The sequence below is a fragment of the Hirundo rustica genome, chromosome 4, assembly GCF_015227805.2.
Source record: "Hirundo rustica isolate bHirRus1 chromosome 4, bHirRus1.pri.v3, whole genome shotgun sequence".
NCBI lineage: Eukaryota > Metazoa > Chordata > Aves > Passeriformes > Hirundinidae > Hirundo > Hirundo rustica.
Genome location: NC_053453.1, coordinates 58,324,490 through 58,339,339, shown reverse-complemented (window position 1 = coordinate 58,339,339; position 14,850 = coordinate 58,324,490). Strand labels below are relative to the sequence as shown.

The 14,850-nt window shown below is 41.2% G+C and overlaps 1 protein-coding gene across 12 annotated transcripts in view; it reads left to right on the top strand.

Moving 5' to 3' along the window:
* The window catches only part of TBXAS1 (thromboxane A synthase 1), a 239,857-nt gene that overhangs the window by 55,396 nt on the left and 169,611 nt on the right, over positions 1–14,850 (top strand). For 4 of the 12 annotated variants that reach the window (XM_040062920.1, XM_058420378.1, XM_058420381.1 and 1 more), the window contains one exon: positions 7,528–7,621. The exons of 4 other annotated variants lie outside the window; for them this stretch is intronic. In XM_040062920.1, the coding sequence (XP_039918854.1) occupies positions 7,528–7,621 (94 nt within the window). Of the gene's footprint in view, positions 1–7,527; positions 7,622–9,368; positions 9,452–14,850 lie in introns of all 12 variants that reach the window. 4 more of the 12 variants (XM_040062923.1, XM_040062925.1, XM_040062926.2 and 1 more) reach the window with 2 other exon arrangements.

Below are 14,850 nucleotides of genomic sequence, written 5' to 3'. Positions count from 1 at the left end.
TAGTCTAGGTTCTTTTGATGACCCCTGTGGATGCAAAGTGATGCAATGTGATGTATTTTTAATGAGAGTGGGGGTTTTTTGTTGGGTGGTTTTTTTTGGGTTTTTTTTTTTTGAGAACTTGCAAAGAAAATTGCCTCAAAGACACATTATTGAGGTTGTGAAGTCAAGCCCACGCAAGTTAGGAAATGCCAGAACAAATGGTCCCAGCTGTGGACCATTAATTCAGGCTCTCTGAACACCATGAAATGATCTCTGGTGCTCTGATCACGTATATCTCTGGTTGATAGGACCTCTGCCACTTTCAGTGTGCTAGATGGATGGTGGCTTCTTGATGTTAACTTAAAAATAAATAAATAGAATTAGTTCATGTGCTGTGTAATCATGAGTTCTGAGCCTTTATCCAGAACTGTCTCTAGGGCAGTGAGTTGTCCTTGCAGTCTGTCACCGCTGCTTACTTGAGATTACAAGGGGGAAAATGCCTGGAGTTTGCTCCTGTTACTTTGTCCCTGCTTTGGTGCCTGCCACATGTATGCTGACAGGCTGGTCTCAAAAAAGGGGATAGGACTGTGTTCCCCACCTCACCTTCAGTTAAAGGAGATGTCTCTGGTGCTAAAGCACTGGGACGCTTCGACCCTCTTGAAGCAATTTTGTTTTTCCCAGGGCTTTCCTGGCAGGGTGTGACATCATGAAAATCTTGTGCCAGCTGGTTCTTGATGTCACTGAGTGGCTCTGCATGGGCTATTGCAGAATGTGGTACAAGAGCTGAACTCTAAAACCAGTTCCCTGACAGCATCAGACACCAGGCAAGTTGTGTGATAGACCACAACTACAATGAATAGAATATGAAAGGAAGCTGAGGTTGATAGGCTCTAGAGGGAATGCAATGTGGCTTTGCCTGCACCCGCACTACTACTTGATGTGTTGCTAAATAACATTTTGGGACTTCAGCCACCATAGTACTGCAACCCCTTTTTGGCCCTAAGAAATAATGGGCTGGTGGCCTAATAAGTACCTTCTTTATGTCAATGAAAAGCCAGAATGATCAGGCTCCCAAGCAGAGTTTTCTCCCTCAATTTAAACATGAAACTGCTTCCTGCATCCATACAATTCTTCCTGACGTGTAGGAACATCTGAGTTGCATACAAAAACTGATGCCACGTTTTCTGCAAAGGGAGTTGCATCACTAGGATATGAACTTGCCTAACAATTAGGAAGGCTGATAAGGTTGAAACTTCATGTCCTTTTAATTAAGAAGTTCATTTGCAAAATTAAGAGATGTAATTAGTTGAGGCGATAGAAAAAAAAAAAGTCATGAGATTTTACTATTGTTTCTGAACACCGTGTTTCTAGCAATGCACATGTTTTTGCAAACTTCAGTCTTCCTATCTGAAACAAGAACATCTATTGCCTTGAGGTGGTACCATTTCTTCTGTATGCCCCACAATATCTGTGTGAATAAACAGCACTTGAAGAAACTACTCCTTAATAAAGGCATGATGCCAGTGGTCCTTGGGAGTGAAAGTGTGGCTTGGTGTGTAGTTGGGAGCAGGGCTGGGAGAGGAGCTGAGCTACCAGCTCTGACCAGCTATTCCTGCAGACATCATGTGTGGCCTCTTGGATGCACCAGACCTCAGATCTGCTGTGGGTAATCCTCCTGGTGAGGAAACTTCTCTTTGCAGCCACGTGGGATGGAGCTCCCACCTCCTTTCCCACAGTTATATATTGCTATGAGGAGCCAATAGCCTCTGCCACTGTTGACCTCCATTGTATTGTTTAAAGGTGTTGAGCCAACGAAGAAGGGCTGAAGTTGTGGATTTATGACTCTTGTTCATTTGCTCTTTATTTGGAAAAGTCACCACCCAGTGTGAAGAGGTTGCACTCTGAGAGAGGTGATGAAATATTGTCATTGACCTGCTGTACAGACCATCTGTCTCTCACAGGGCTACTCTGGAATATGGTGAAGAGTGTTGCTTTTTCTGTGTGGGCTTTTTCATTTAATTGCTTTTGAGTCACTGCTAATTTTTTTGAACTTAAATCAAAGCAGCCCCCAAAACTTTAAATATACTGTGACAACCCAAAGCCTTATTACAACCAATCTCTTGGGACTATCAGTTCTCTTAAGAGATGTGAAGGAAATTGTTTGACAGACCAGAATAGTATGGATTAAAAGATGATTGTTAGCAGATAAATGAGGTATAAATTTAATATTGGGCATATATTCTTGCCTTTTCTGCACACTATCTCTGATGTATTAACAAATATTTCAATAAAATAATATCCTATGATCACTTAGATTTTGCAGCTGGAAAACATCTGCCCCTGTGGAGGCAGATGGTGCAAGTGTGTACAATGTCTCTCTTTTTCTTGTGCAATTATGTCAAAATTAAGACTCTGTGAGTGCATGCAAGTGATTAAGGAGAGCAAGTGTTACATGGAAGTTCTCATTATCCCTGAAACTGTTATTACAGCCTTACAAATTCATGGTTAAAAAGTATAGATTAGTTGAGCTTGAAAATTAAATAGCAGTACTCAAATATCCTTATCCCAAACTGACTAAGGTGTCTCTTAAAGATTAATTTCAGTTCATTCTTAGAGGTATTCTGGTAGATATTCAGGACCTGATTTTGGAGGTATAGTAATAATTTCATACTCTGAACTTCATATTTTACGCATCCAAGTGTATTTTCGTTCAGCAAATCCCTCCTTTTCCACCAGAGGTACTGCTGGGTAACAGTAATGGGCAATTTGGTAGCCAGTGTTGACCACGGAAGAGGGATTTACTTTCCTCATTTTCCCCTTTTCTGCTTTGAGAGACTGTCTTTTGGGGATGGACAGCTGATTTAATTTTGTGCCTTTTTTTTTTTTTTCCTTTCAGTGAGTACACTTTCTGAGGTAATAATCAGCACAGGCTGTATCCTTCTGGGATGGTTTCCATGTAGGCTGCAATACTCACTCACTTGCAAGACCTGTGTTCTGTGTGTGTTTTTTGTCAGAATGGGGCCCAATAATGATTTTCTACCTTAAATATCCTGAGGAGCAGACAAGAGGAAAGACTTAGGTGATGGCAGCTGTCCAGTGACCCTGCTGCAGTATTCATAATACAAAATTTCCCAGAGAGGGCTGAGAGCTGGAAGTCTGTATCCAGCTTTGGGATGATGTTTTGGTGAGACTGGGCTCTCAGGGATGCTTGTATATTTTGTATATTTTTTCATGAGTCATCCTTGTAATGTCGGGGAGGCTGCCTTTATTTTGGGCATTATCACTACTTTGTGAGCAAAATACATCCCAGTGTTAACTGGAATCTGGTATGGGAATATGTAAATAGAGGCAAATAGGTAAAAAAAATGCATGGTGATTGTCTCTCGGTTGTCAGGAATGATTTCCATTTTCTCAGCCAAATAGTTTGTCAGTATTGCACAATAACATACCTCCCAACTCACAACAATGAGATTAAATGATTAAATAACTTTTTTTTTTTTAAAACTCTTTGTCCCAGTTTATAGCTTCTTAAATATTATTAGGTTGTGTATTACTTAGATGTAGAAGGAACGACACACTTTCTGTATTGGGAGAGAATTAGGGGTAATTTCAACAGGATGTTGTACTCCATGATGCAGAATTGGAAGCTCTGTAATCTTGTCTGCTACACTAATTGATGACCCTTAATGATAGACTATGTAATACTTTTTCTTTCAGTACTGACCTGGCTGGACAAATGGCTAGGTCTGTTGCTTATATATCCTTTACAACTTATATTAACTATCTTTTTTTTTTTTTTTTTTTTTTTTTTTTTTTTTTTTTTTTTCCCCCACTGTGTTTTGTGGGGAGAAGTTAGTATTGCAGAGAGTTTATATCCACCATGCTGGCCTACAGGAATGTGTTTGGCGTATTAACTTTCTTTAAACCGTTGTGTTTAATATATACAGGGAACATTTTGCTCGCAGAGGCAATCTGAATGTCTTCAAAGGGTTATTGAATTGTTTATTGATCTACGACTTCATTGCTGCTGTTCCTCTGGTTCTTTTTGATGCCTTGTCACTTAATTCAAAATATAATGCCAAGCTTTTAAATTAAGTGTTGTGCAGGAAGTTGTACTTACGTAAATATTAGGGTATGTTTCTCTTTTGAGTGAGAATGTACTAGATTGTCCAGTAAATATTGCTGCAATCAGAGTTTTATCCTTTTCATGCCACTCACTTTGCATAGACTCATTCCTCTCTTGCTTTTAAGAAAGCTGAAGTGTCTGGGGTTTTAACTTTTAGGTTTTATAAAAGTCTAATCTCTTATGCAATTAGAAGCTTACAGACTAGTTCCCTGATTAAGAAAATAAATTTGATTAAATTTCTTTCCTTTCCTTTAATGTTTTCCATGTATTTCTCTTACATTTGTTAAATTTACTAGCTAAAAGTGTCTGATTCCGTCCCTCCACCCCCCCACTGATTTATTCTATCACCTTTTGAAGATTTTTAAACTTCTGGCGGAGACAATCATCAGTGGCAAGGAGTTCCATAGTTAGTATATTTATTTTGGAAAAATGTTTAATTTTTAATCTTGACACCTGAATATTCATTTGTGTATTTTCATATGCTATTTAAATTTTTTGGATAATAACTCCTAATTTATTTTCTAAGCCTTGCATGATATTAAATATATTTGTCATAACCTGCATCAGTTGCTTCTTTTTTTCCATGATTAAGATTATAGCCTCTTAATTTATTTCTTGTAGATAAGTGGTTCCATATCTTTGGTTATCTTGGTCACCTCTTAATATCTCTTCTATTTCTACATTTTGTGCTTGATTTAGCCTTTCTAGTCCATCGGCTGATCTACCATCACTGTGTACTCACAGCAAGAGCAGGGGGTCTCCTGATACCAGATTAATTTTTGTGAAAAAGTAATGTAGAAGTGTGTTAAGTGGAAGAGTGAGGAATAAGACTTCCCACTGGTGATAAGGCAGTCTTGGAGCAGCTTCGTTTAGATGTACAGCTTCTCCAGACAAATGGCTTTGCCTGCAAGGCCATCCTGCCTGTTTACGCTTGCCCAACTTCTAGCCCACCTTCCCTTCCCAGCAACAAAACCCAGACATGCTTTTCCCAGTGCACTTAGGATGCAGCTCCAAGTTACTGGCCAAGTGTGTGTCACGGGTGTGCTGAGTGACCAAATCACATAAATTGGTCTGTTTGAGTTTTCAGCCTCTTCTGGCTCAAAAGGCAGAGGTTTGTGCCACAAAGCTGTCAGATTCATGTATTGCTGGCATTCACTGTGTGTTATACAGGACAAATTTTCTTTTCCTTTTTTTAAAAGAAGTCCATAAGCCACTCTTTCTTCTCTCTCTCTCCCCCACACCCAAAATGCTGAGAATGAGTGGAAATATTGCAGAGATGGGGGAAGCTTTTAATACTTAAGGCTGCAGAAAGTAAGCTGTTGCTTTAGAAGTGGTCAAAGTTAAGGCTACGTGTGCGGTGTTAGATCCTTCTTTTGTGCATATTGCCCCTTCAGTCTTTGGTCACTTGTATACTCTTTTCTTTTCTGTAAAGCATCAGCTATTTCAATAACACCAGAAATGCTGTAAAATCATAGGGTAGAGCTAGATGTGTTTATTTATGAGTTCCTCTTTACTCCTTCTGGCTTCACCCTTTTGTTGTTATATTTCTGTCTGTAGCTTGACAACACTGCTTCTCTCTCCTATCTCATTGTAAACTGTTGTTCCCTACCTTTTGAAAATCTACTTCAAATGTAACTGAATAAAAAGCAGTGGAAAAACCCCACATTTGCAGGGGGAAAAGGAAAGCAAATCCTCAGCTGTATGAAGCTGCCAGTAATGTTCAAAAGCTGACAATAATGAACTGTTCATCTCAGTATAAATAGTCTTCACAGTCTCTGTGTTTCTTGCCTTGTGAAATGGAACTCGTTATTTTTTTTTTTTCCTTTTAAAATATTTGGTGAGCATATAATTTACTTTGTCTAGCGTAAGCCTCTGTTGCAGTCACTCCTCACTTTGCTGTACACGAAAACCAGGAGTCTACAGACAGTCTGGTGTGCAGTGAAATGAGCAGTTAGCTATAGGCCAGCCTGGTGTTTTGTAATCTACCCTGTATTTTACAGTGAAAACGTCATGGTCCCACACTGCAGAACTGACAGGTTTTCATTGACAGGGATTTTAATCTTTTTCACTGTTTACATACTGAAGATGAGGACTTTGCTATGACACAAAGACACTTCAGGAAGATTTCAAACAGCGGCAGCAGCAAAAAAAAAAAATCCTGTCTTTGGGGATGAAAATGTGTCATGTAGGCTGTTTTGTCATTTTAAAGTTAAAACATTTCTTTCCCCAAGAGAATTAGCTGATGAAAATCTCATATATTTTAAAGCAATTAAGTAGCCAAGAAGTCAATAGTATGTGTAAAATGTGTAATAAATGTTGACTTCTGTGTCTTTACTCCACAATACCTTGTCCTACTTGACATAGTGTCCTCAGTCTATGCAAGGACACATAATTTCTGTTGGGTTTGTGAGAGGGTTTGCACTTGTGAAGGTTTGTACTGCCCCATTAAAAAAGCAAAATGGTTGCTATTCAAAAATTATTAAAAGTCTATCTCCTGATTATAAATTTTGTAAAATACCTTCATAAAAGAAAATCTGTTAAGAAAATAGGTAGTGTGTTGCAAGAAATCTCAGCAAACAGAAGTGCACAACAGAAGTCGTGTCTTTGGGTAGTCAAAGCTGCTGCTGCTAGCTCCTGCTCTTTCAGGTTTCACTAATTGAAGTCCATTGACTTAAATCCATTGTTTGTATTAAGAAAGGGGGAAGGGAGGAAAAAGAAAGGCTCTGGGGGGGGTTGCGTTTTTCTTTTTTCCAGTATTGCTCCTGTCCACATGCCACAGTTTCATCTGAAACAAGGGATGCATGAAGCTTTTCAGTCTGGGTTTTGCTTTCCTGTATTTTTTATATTTGTTTAATTTGCTGACTGGCAGTCCTAAAAAATAGCTTAATCAGCATATCTGGCCCAAATACTAGGCTTGGCTTGAACATACTGACAGTGCCTTGGCTCATGGACAACTGAGACTAGTTAGAATTTTTGTTCTGTGATCTATATAGGTAGAGGTGATGGAAAAAGAAAATAGTCTGAAAATCTGTCTTGTTTCTTTCCCAGCAGTACCACAGAAGTCAAGCCCCAGATGCTTCTTTGGATCTCATTTGTAACCTCGTGTAGCTTTGGAGAGTCACTTCTGAGTTACAAGACCCTCTATGGGAAGAGGAGCTGCTTTCTGATTACACTGCTCAGTTTTGCAGGCTTGTCTTTGAGTCACTTAGTCCTTTTGCCCTCTCTGAAGCACCAGTGTATTGCATTTACTTTTGTGACCTGAGGAGCTCTTAAGCAATGTAATCACATTAGCAGCTCTGTCTGACCCACACAGAAAGCATCTTCTCCCTCTCTGAATCCAGGGAAGTCATCTGAACGAGTTACTGGGGCAAGTCCTATCATGACAAGATCCAAAATTGACTTATTACTTTATCTTTCTCCAGGTACTCCACATCTGCATTCTCCAAACTAAGCAGAGTAGGGATCCGACATCCTCCACCTCTTCCTTTCATTGGAAACCTGCTCTTTTTCCGTGAGGTAGGATATGTTTTTGTTTGTATAAATCAAAGTGATGGGAAGAGTGGATAGGAGGCAGGAGGAATTGAAGAGAATACTACAGTTCACTGGTACCACCTCTTCAGGCATGTCCCTCTGGAAAGAACAAGCAAAACTCAGCTTTTTTGAATGAATTGGTAGAAGCAAGTGTGTAAGCAGCTCTAATTCCAGGGTAAAGTAAACCTGAGGGAAAGAAAAATGTGTAAGTTCCTGCAGTTAATTACTTGAGCTTTTCCAAGAAAGTTCATGCCCTCAGTGAAGCAAACTTAGTTATGGGAATAGAGTAGATTATGTTAACCAGCCCCAACTGGTTTGTTCTGAGTGGTTTTGGCTCCTTCAACCTTTGTTTGTTTGTGCTTTTGCTGATTTACACATTTATTTTAAAACCTTTGATGTTGCTTGCTCCTAAGCAGTGACTGGAATTAGGTACTGCTGAATGTTGTTGCTTTATGCCACAAATACTAGGGCTGTGCGGAAGAGGAAGTGGTGGCATTTTGCCTCCAGATTTTATTCCCTTATTTTTCTCACCCATCCTCTTTCAATAGACTGCTAATGCTGTCTTTTGCTCCTTGTTCCATTTCAGAGGTATTGCTGAGGATCCAAGATACCATTAAAATGAGGAGCTGCCATTTCTCTGGTTGGATCTTACAGCAAAACCTCTCCAGTGCGTGGCTATTGCAGCCCAATAACTTTTCAGGAAATCTGGGCCAGCTCCAGCTGCTCCCCATTTTTCCCTGTTAAGTGCATGGTCATCAATATCCATGCTGAGATTTGAATTATTAATGAGAATATATTGCCTCTTACCTTGGTCTTCATGGTGATTGTTCTGTCAATATCTGACTCATTATTAGATAAAACCCTTTTAAATACCAGTTTTACATGTACATCTGATTTCATTTAGAAAATAGTATAAAAGGTAGACTTAATCCACTCTAGATTGATTTGCACTGGAATTGGCAGGGTGACTTTAACTTAGAAGGGATTCTGGTGGTGTGGGATGCAGACCAGTTCACCTTCACACTTTGGGTTTCAATTCAGCTTGGTGGCAGAAAGCCACTCACTCTGGAGCTCCTTAGTGGTGAAATCCAGTTATCATTAGTTACTTGCTAACACTTGCAGTTACAGAAAGGTGCCTAGAGCCCAAGGTACTTTGGTGTGTTCTAGATTGGCTTGCCCTGTACCAGTGTAGAAGTCATTTGGGAAATGACCCAAAATTATCATATCATCTGTTAGGTGTGTTTCATTAGTAGAATAGCATTCATTAAGTTAACTTAATTCAGACTAATCAAAAAAAGTTAACCTTGCTTTTACTATCTTTTAAGAAGAAAGATAAATTGAAAAGTAGCTGAGAAATTGTATCTTGGGATATCAAGAAATAACCATTTTGGAATGGAGCTGAGTGGTGCAAGGCCACAAGCATTGGCAGGCTGCATGTCCAGCACTTTGGCATTTCACCACTCATCTTCTCTACCATGCTATCATTGCCGGTAGGAATGGGCCGGGAGGAACCTAGGCTCTTGGTAATTTTTCTTCCTTCTCTCATGTATTTTGCCATTTTTTTCTGGATCTGCTCCTGGAGCTGCTTTCCTAGAATAGTGCCCATAGCAATGAACCAGTAATGGGAGCCCTGCTTTTATACTGCAGGCTCTTGTCTATAAGAGCATTTCCAGGGACACAAGTGCTCTCACTGCAGTCAGTAGAGGATTTTCTTTTCCTTTCCCTTTCCCAGCAGGGGAGAACCAGGGCTTGCTGATCACCTTACTGGAAATAGGGATGGTTTTAGGGACTCAGCAACAATGGACCCAGCTGTGTGTGAGTAGTGGCTTGTTGGAGTTGGGTTTACTTTATATGTGGGGTTTTTTTTAATAGAGAGTAAATAAAGGTTGATTTGTTCTGTTGCTCCATCTATATATAATATTAAGAAGTTCTTGTCCTTCCATGTTTATGCAACCATTCTCCTTCCACCAAAATAGCTGTTTGGAGAGTCTCCCTTTAAAACAGGCTGCCTCTTTCTTAGTATTGCTAGTCTTGTGCAAGGAAAACACATGAACCACATTCCCATTAAATCATCAAACTAGTGCATTTCAACCGTGAACATTCATTTCAAAGGAATTAATGAATGGTGACTAAGAGGAATGAATTGATATGTGCCGTATGGGAATCTGCATATGTGTAATTCATACTTTTCCAGTGCTGAATTTGGTCTGCAAATTAACAAACGTTGAAAAGCCCTGAACACAACTGGGATCTGGAAGATAAAAGAAAATCTAGAGGCTTTAACATATGTAGCCTTTTGGTCCAAAAAGTGTCCTCATCTCATGGATTCAGGCTTTTCTCCTAGAATATGATTGCTAGAAATGTAAGGAAAAGAAAAAAGCAAGAGAGGAAATCTCTCTGGCATGACAGAGCAAATCTAGGACCTGGGAATTTAAGAAAAAACATTAAATGCCAAAAAATCTCACCAAAATAGCTTAAGCAGTATTTTATAATTTGTAATGGTATAAATTCAAGGGTTTGCTTGTCTTCTCCCTTACTTGGGTGTAAATCACTTCTACTGAAATAAATGGAGTTTTGCTGCACTGTGCATGTAAACAGAGCTTCAGGCCTTATCCTTTTTTTTGCAATTATTTTTTCTTTAAATGTGCCTGGAAACAAAGGAAAAGTGCTAGCAGGATTTGACCAGTAGTTCTGGGTTGTGGGGTATTTAATAAACTTTCAAAGGTATTATAAACCAGAAAATATTTTGTGCATGAGATATTTTTTTAAAATAATTATTTCAGGGATTTCTTTAACAGTGTATTTTCTTTGAGTAAAATAATACTAGCTGTTAATATAGTGTCTCTGAGAGAGGAAGAGGAAGTGTGGAAAGTAAAGCAGCTAAGGAAAATGCAACAGGAAGAACCTATCTTCATCACAGAAAAGGGGAGCTTAAGAACTGGCTTGGGGGAAACAAGCCAGCTCTTATTTTACTGTAAGTCACTCCTTCTCTCTCAAGTAAAATAAAGGGAGATAATCACACTCTGAAACTAAAAAATATCCAAGTTAATCGGCTTATCTCAACAATGAGAAGATAGGAAATTATTGCAGTTCTGCAGCTGGGAAATTATCTGAGTCCAATATATTAGATTAAAAATTCTTCCATTGCATGAGAACAATTTGTGGTGGGTAAGTCTGATGTAATAGTAAATATGATTAGGCTGCTTAAAAAAAAACAGCATGTTCAATTTTTTCCAATAACTGAGCAGACCCGCAGCCGACAGGCTGCTGTTTTTCTACAAATTCCTGACTGTTTGCTCACCTCTCCATGTGCTTCATTTTTCCTATGAGTCTGGAAAAACGTGAGGGTTGTTTGCGATAGCTGTGTAATGGTTGACGCAGGGGTATACACAGCATGGACTTTCACACAGGCATCTGCACGGGCTTTATAGCAGCAGGTTGCAGAAAAACTAAACCAAGATTTTATTAATTCCCAGGCTAATGATTTTATGATGTGACAAATGCCCTGAAAACTGAGAAGCCACATATCTACATCACCCTTTCTCTCACTTGACCTGTTGCTATGGCTGTGCTGTGCTTTTCTCTCCCTTTCCCATTCCTTCCCTAAAATGACAGCCATGCTGTTTTTAAATGTCATTGGCTCTGACATTTGCACAGCCCTCGTTGCCCGGTACTGTACCTGTGTGCACTGCTCCCTACCCAGCCTCCTGGGGAGCCACGCTGTGCTGCAGCAGCTTTGGGGCTGCCCCTGATGTTTTGGGGTGGTGGTAGCTGTGTGGGTTGGTGCCTTGTTTTGGTAGGTGGGACATGCAGTTGCGTGCAGCTGGGTGATGTGCTTTGGGTCCTTATAATGGCGTGATCCTGTGCCACTTTCCTCCTATTACTCCTAGCAAGCTCCAGTGATGCTTTTGACTGTCTGTGTGCTTGCATCCCTGCCTTGCATGTTAATGAAAGACATCACTCTCTTTAGCCCCTCTCAGCTTGGACAGGATACTCTTTGTTTACTCTGTTTATTTCAGTCTGGCCTACTTGTAGATCCTGGGCTACCCTGGAGTGGCCCACTTCTGCTGAATGGAAGTGGGGGCTGTGTGGGTGCTTTGTCTTGCTTTCAGTTTGGGGTCTGGCTGGACTGTGTTGTTTTATGGCTGATGGGTGGGAGTGGAAAAGGGGGGAGTGCGGGGAGGAAGCAGAGAGCAAATATTATTTTTATTTTTCTTCACTATGTATCTGCCAAAAGCATCCTTCGAGTTAGATGTAAAGGAAAATAAAGGGCAGAGACCTTGCAGGAATGAAATCACCCCACTTCTAATCTTTAGCTTAAAAAGCACTGTGTGGGTGCTTAGAGAGAGACACTGCAGTGTTTACTGCTCTGGAATTTAATGACACAGCATTCAAACCTAAACAAGATTGGAGAGGGGCAAACAGTGAGGGGAGCAAAAAGGGGGGAAAGGAAGGAAAAGGAGCTATCAGGCTCTGGACCTGGATTGAATTACAAGAATAATATGACTTCTATTGACAGTGAAAGCCTGCATATGGTTTTGCGTTTCTTTGTGCAGATAAACAACAGAAGAACGGGATAAGGGAGTGTGTGTTTTGCAACTTGATAGCTATTTGCGTGGAACCAGAAAGGTTGGCTGTGGCATCACTAACCAACCTGTCTTTATCTCCCCCAGATGCCTGTGTGCATCTGCTGCGGGCTGCTGATTGCTGGAACAAGACCTCCTGGGGTGAATCAGGTCTTCTCTTACATTCTGGGAATGCTACCACCCTACACTGGGAGACAAGTACATGCACGTTGTGCAGATCTAAACCCGTGTCTTAGTTTGAAAGACAGGTGTATGCCAGGGAAAGCCGGAGTGTCCCTTGGAATGGAGAATGTAAACCCTCTGCCTCCCAATTATTATAATTCTGAAATTAAGGGGCTCTCAGGCAAAGGTATGGCGGTTGGAATAACAGTTCTTACTACTATGTGTAACAAGGCAAGCAAGACAATAACTGCAGCATTAACAACAAAACAGAGCCAGGAAACCTTGAGACAGCCTTTTCAGCTGAGACCGAAAGGGATGGAGGAGAGGCTTGGCTTCACAAAACCAAGGCAGTCTGATCGTGGTGCCCCAGCAGGACTCTGAGGAGCACCAGCCTGGAACGGCAGGAATCCGGGGCTGGTGGATGAGATGTATCAGAAGCTCGGCGGTGGTGGCTTGGAACTGCGGGGTGTCCTGGCAGGGCAGGGAGTGCAGGGCTACAGCGTAGCAAAAAACCCTCAGAGCAGCGCAGAAGGAGCGGCAGAGGTGGGACAGCTGCAGCCCCGCTCCAGCAAGGCAGGAGATGGCCAGCGCAGAATTCCTGGACGCAAGAGCAGATGGTGGTAGATCCCTAGGTAGGACTGGACTTTGGTGGTGACAGTGAATCCCCTCCCCACAGTAAGCAACAGCTTGGCTGTCCTCCTGATGATGCCGAGAGCAAGAGAGAGCAGCTGCCCTCAAGCTGTCCCCAGCCCCATCCTTTACCTGCCTCCGCCCCACCCAAAAAAAAAAGGAAAAAAAAAAAAAACAACAACCCAACAAAAACCCCTATGTATCTTTCCCCTCTGAGGGAAACTCCCTGAGACAAAAGAAGTGCCGCCCAGTGTTACATTCCTCTCCAGACTTTTGGCCACCTCTTCGTTTTGGTCAAGCACCCACAAGTACCTAGCAGTTAGTCTCCTAGCAATTTATGGGGAAAAAAATCCACAAATAAAAAAGGAAAAAAATTAACCCCCAACACCTAGCCATTTCACTGTCTGCAACATGACAGAAAACCTAGGGTTAGATGTAGGTTTATGTGTATATTTCTACATCTTTAAAGCCAGTCTTTCTCCCCTTTAAAGATGTGTATTTTCCTAGTTTCATCTGATATTCTGTGTTACCTCCTTTGATCAGATGTTAGCATTGTCAGATAATCTGACAAAGTTGGTGCAGTGTCTCTTTGTGGGAACCTAAAGCATGAAATCAAGACATCATGACAACTCGCTGTCTCCCACTTGACTAAATGTTACTTTGCAGCCTTCAGCAAGGGCTGGGCCTCAGTTTCTAAGACGAGCATCAGGTAGAGCTGTGCTGTAGCTCACCCCAGCTTCTCCCTGTTCTGGTGGGGGTCTCGGCAGGGTGAGCGTGTGTTTGGGGGAGCAATGTGTGCACCTCAGAGACCCTTCTGTAGAGACACAATGTCCTTGGCTTCTTTACACGTGCAGTGTTCCCCATAACTGTGTTAGCAAGATACCTGAATGTGATGTCAACTTCAAATAACATTTATGGATGCTGAGACAGTATTAGGGTGCACAAAGCAACTGGTAGGTTTCATGTGATAGAAGAAGGGGATGGATCATCAGTGCCTTTCTGGTGAATAATGGTGACCCATACAATGAAGGTGGTAATGGTCATGACAGAAGCCTTTGCTCTTCTGGACTATAACATTTTTCCTCTGAGGGAAGAAACAATTCCTTTTTGTATTACAAGGAATGGTGTGCTGATGCTGTGGCTTTTTCCTAGAGCAGCTCCAACATTTATTTTTGTGCGGGACTGTATGTATGCTTCCCACAGTCCTCGGCAGTTGCCCCTAGAAGGTGATGTAGACCTCATTGATGAACATCATCATGGTTTTGGTATCCCTTAAACCCATGCTTTGGTTGTTTTTCACACACTTTATGCTTGCCTTATTGAATGCTGCATGGGGGAGAAGAGGCAATGGCTGAGGCAACTGGTAGCTCTTAAGTGGAGAGGGGATGATGTCTGTGGCAGCACAGCAAGTGAGAAGAGACTCCTTAATCATGCTCATGGCTTTCCTCAGACTCTGTGTGATCTTGGGCAAGTCTGACTGGGGCAAAGCTTTCTTCTTTTCTGAGTAAGCAAATCTCTTTCTTTTGCTTCACCTTGGGTCTCTTTTATCCACCTGCAAAACAGTAAAGATGGTGTTCTGGAATAGATAGGTCTGCTTTTTGATCTGGTTATGGTGAAACATATTGGACAACTTCTCTGGGACCTGTCAGATTTGGGGAAGCTGATATCACTGCTGTCTTGAATAGACTGGGATGCTCCAAGGCCAGAGGAAGTTTATATGTTTTTGCAGTATTCAAAGAGCAAGTGGGACTGTGAATTAATGCCAGACCTGAGATCTGGCTTATGAATTAAGGTACCTGAGTGAGGTGATCCCCAAATAACAGTGCTGGAGGATAC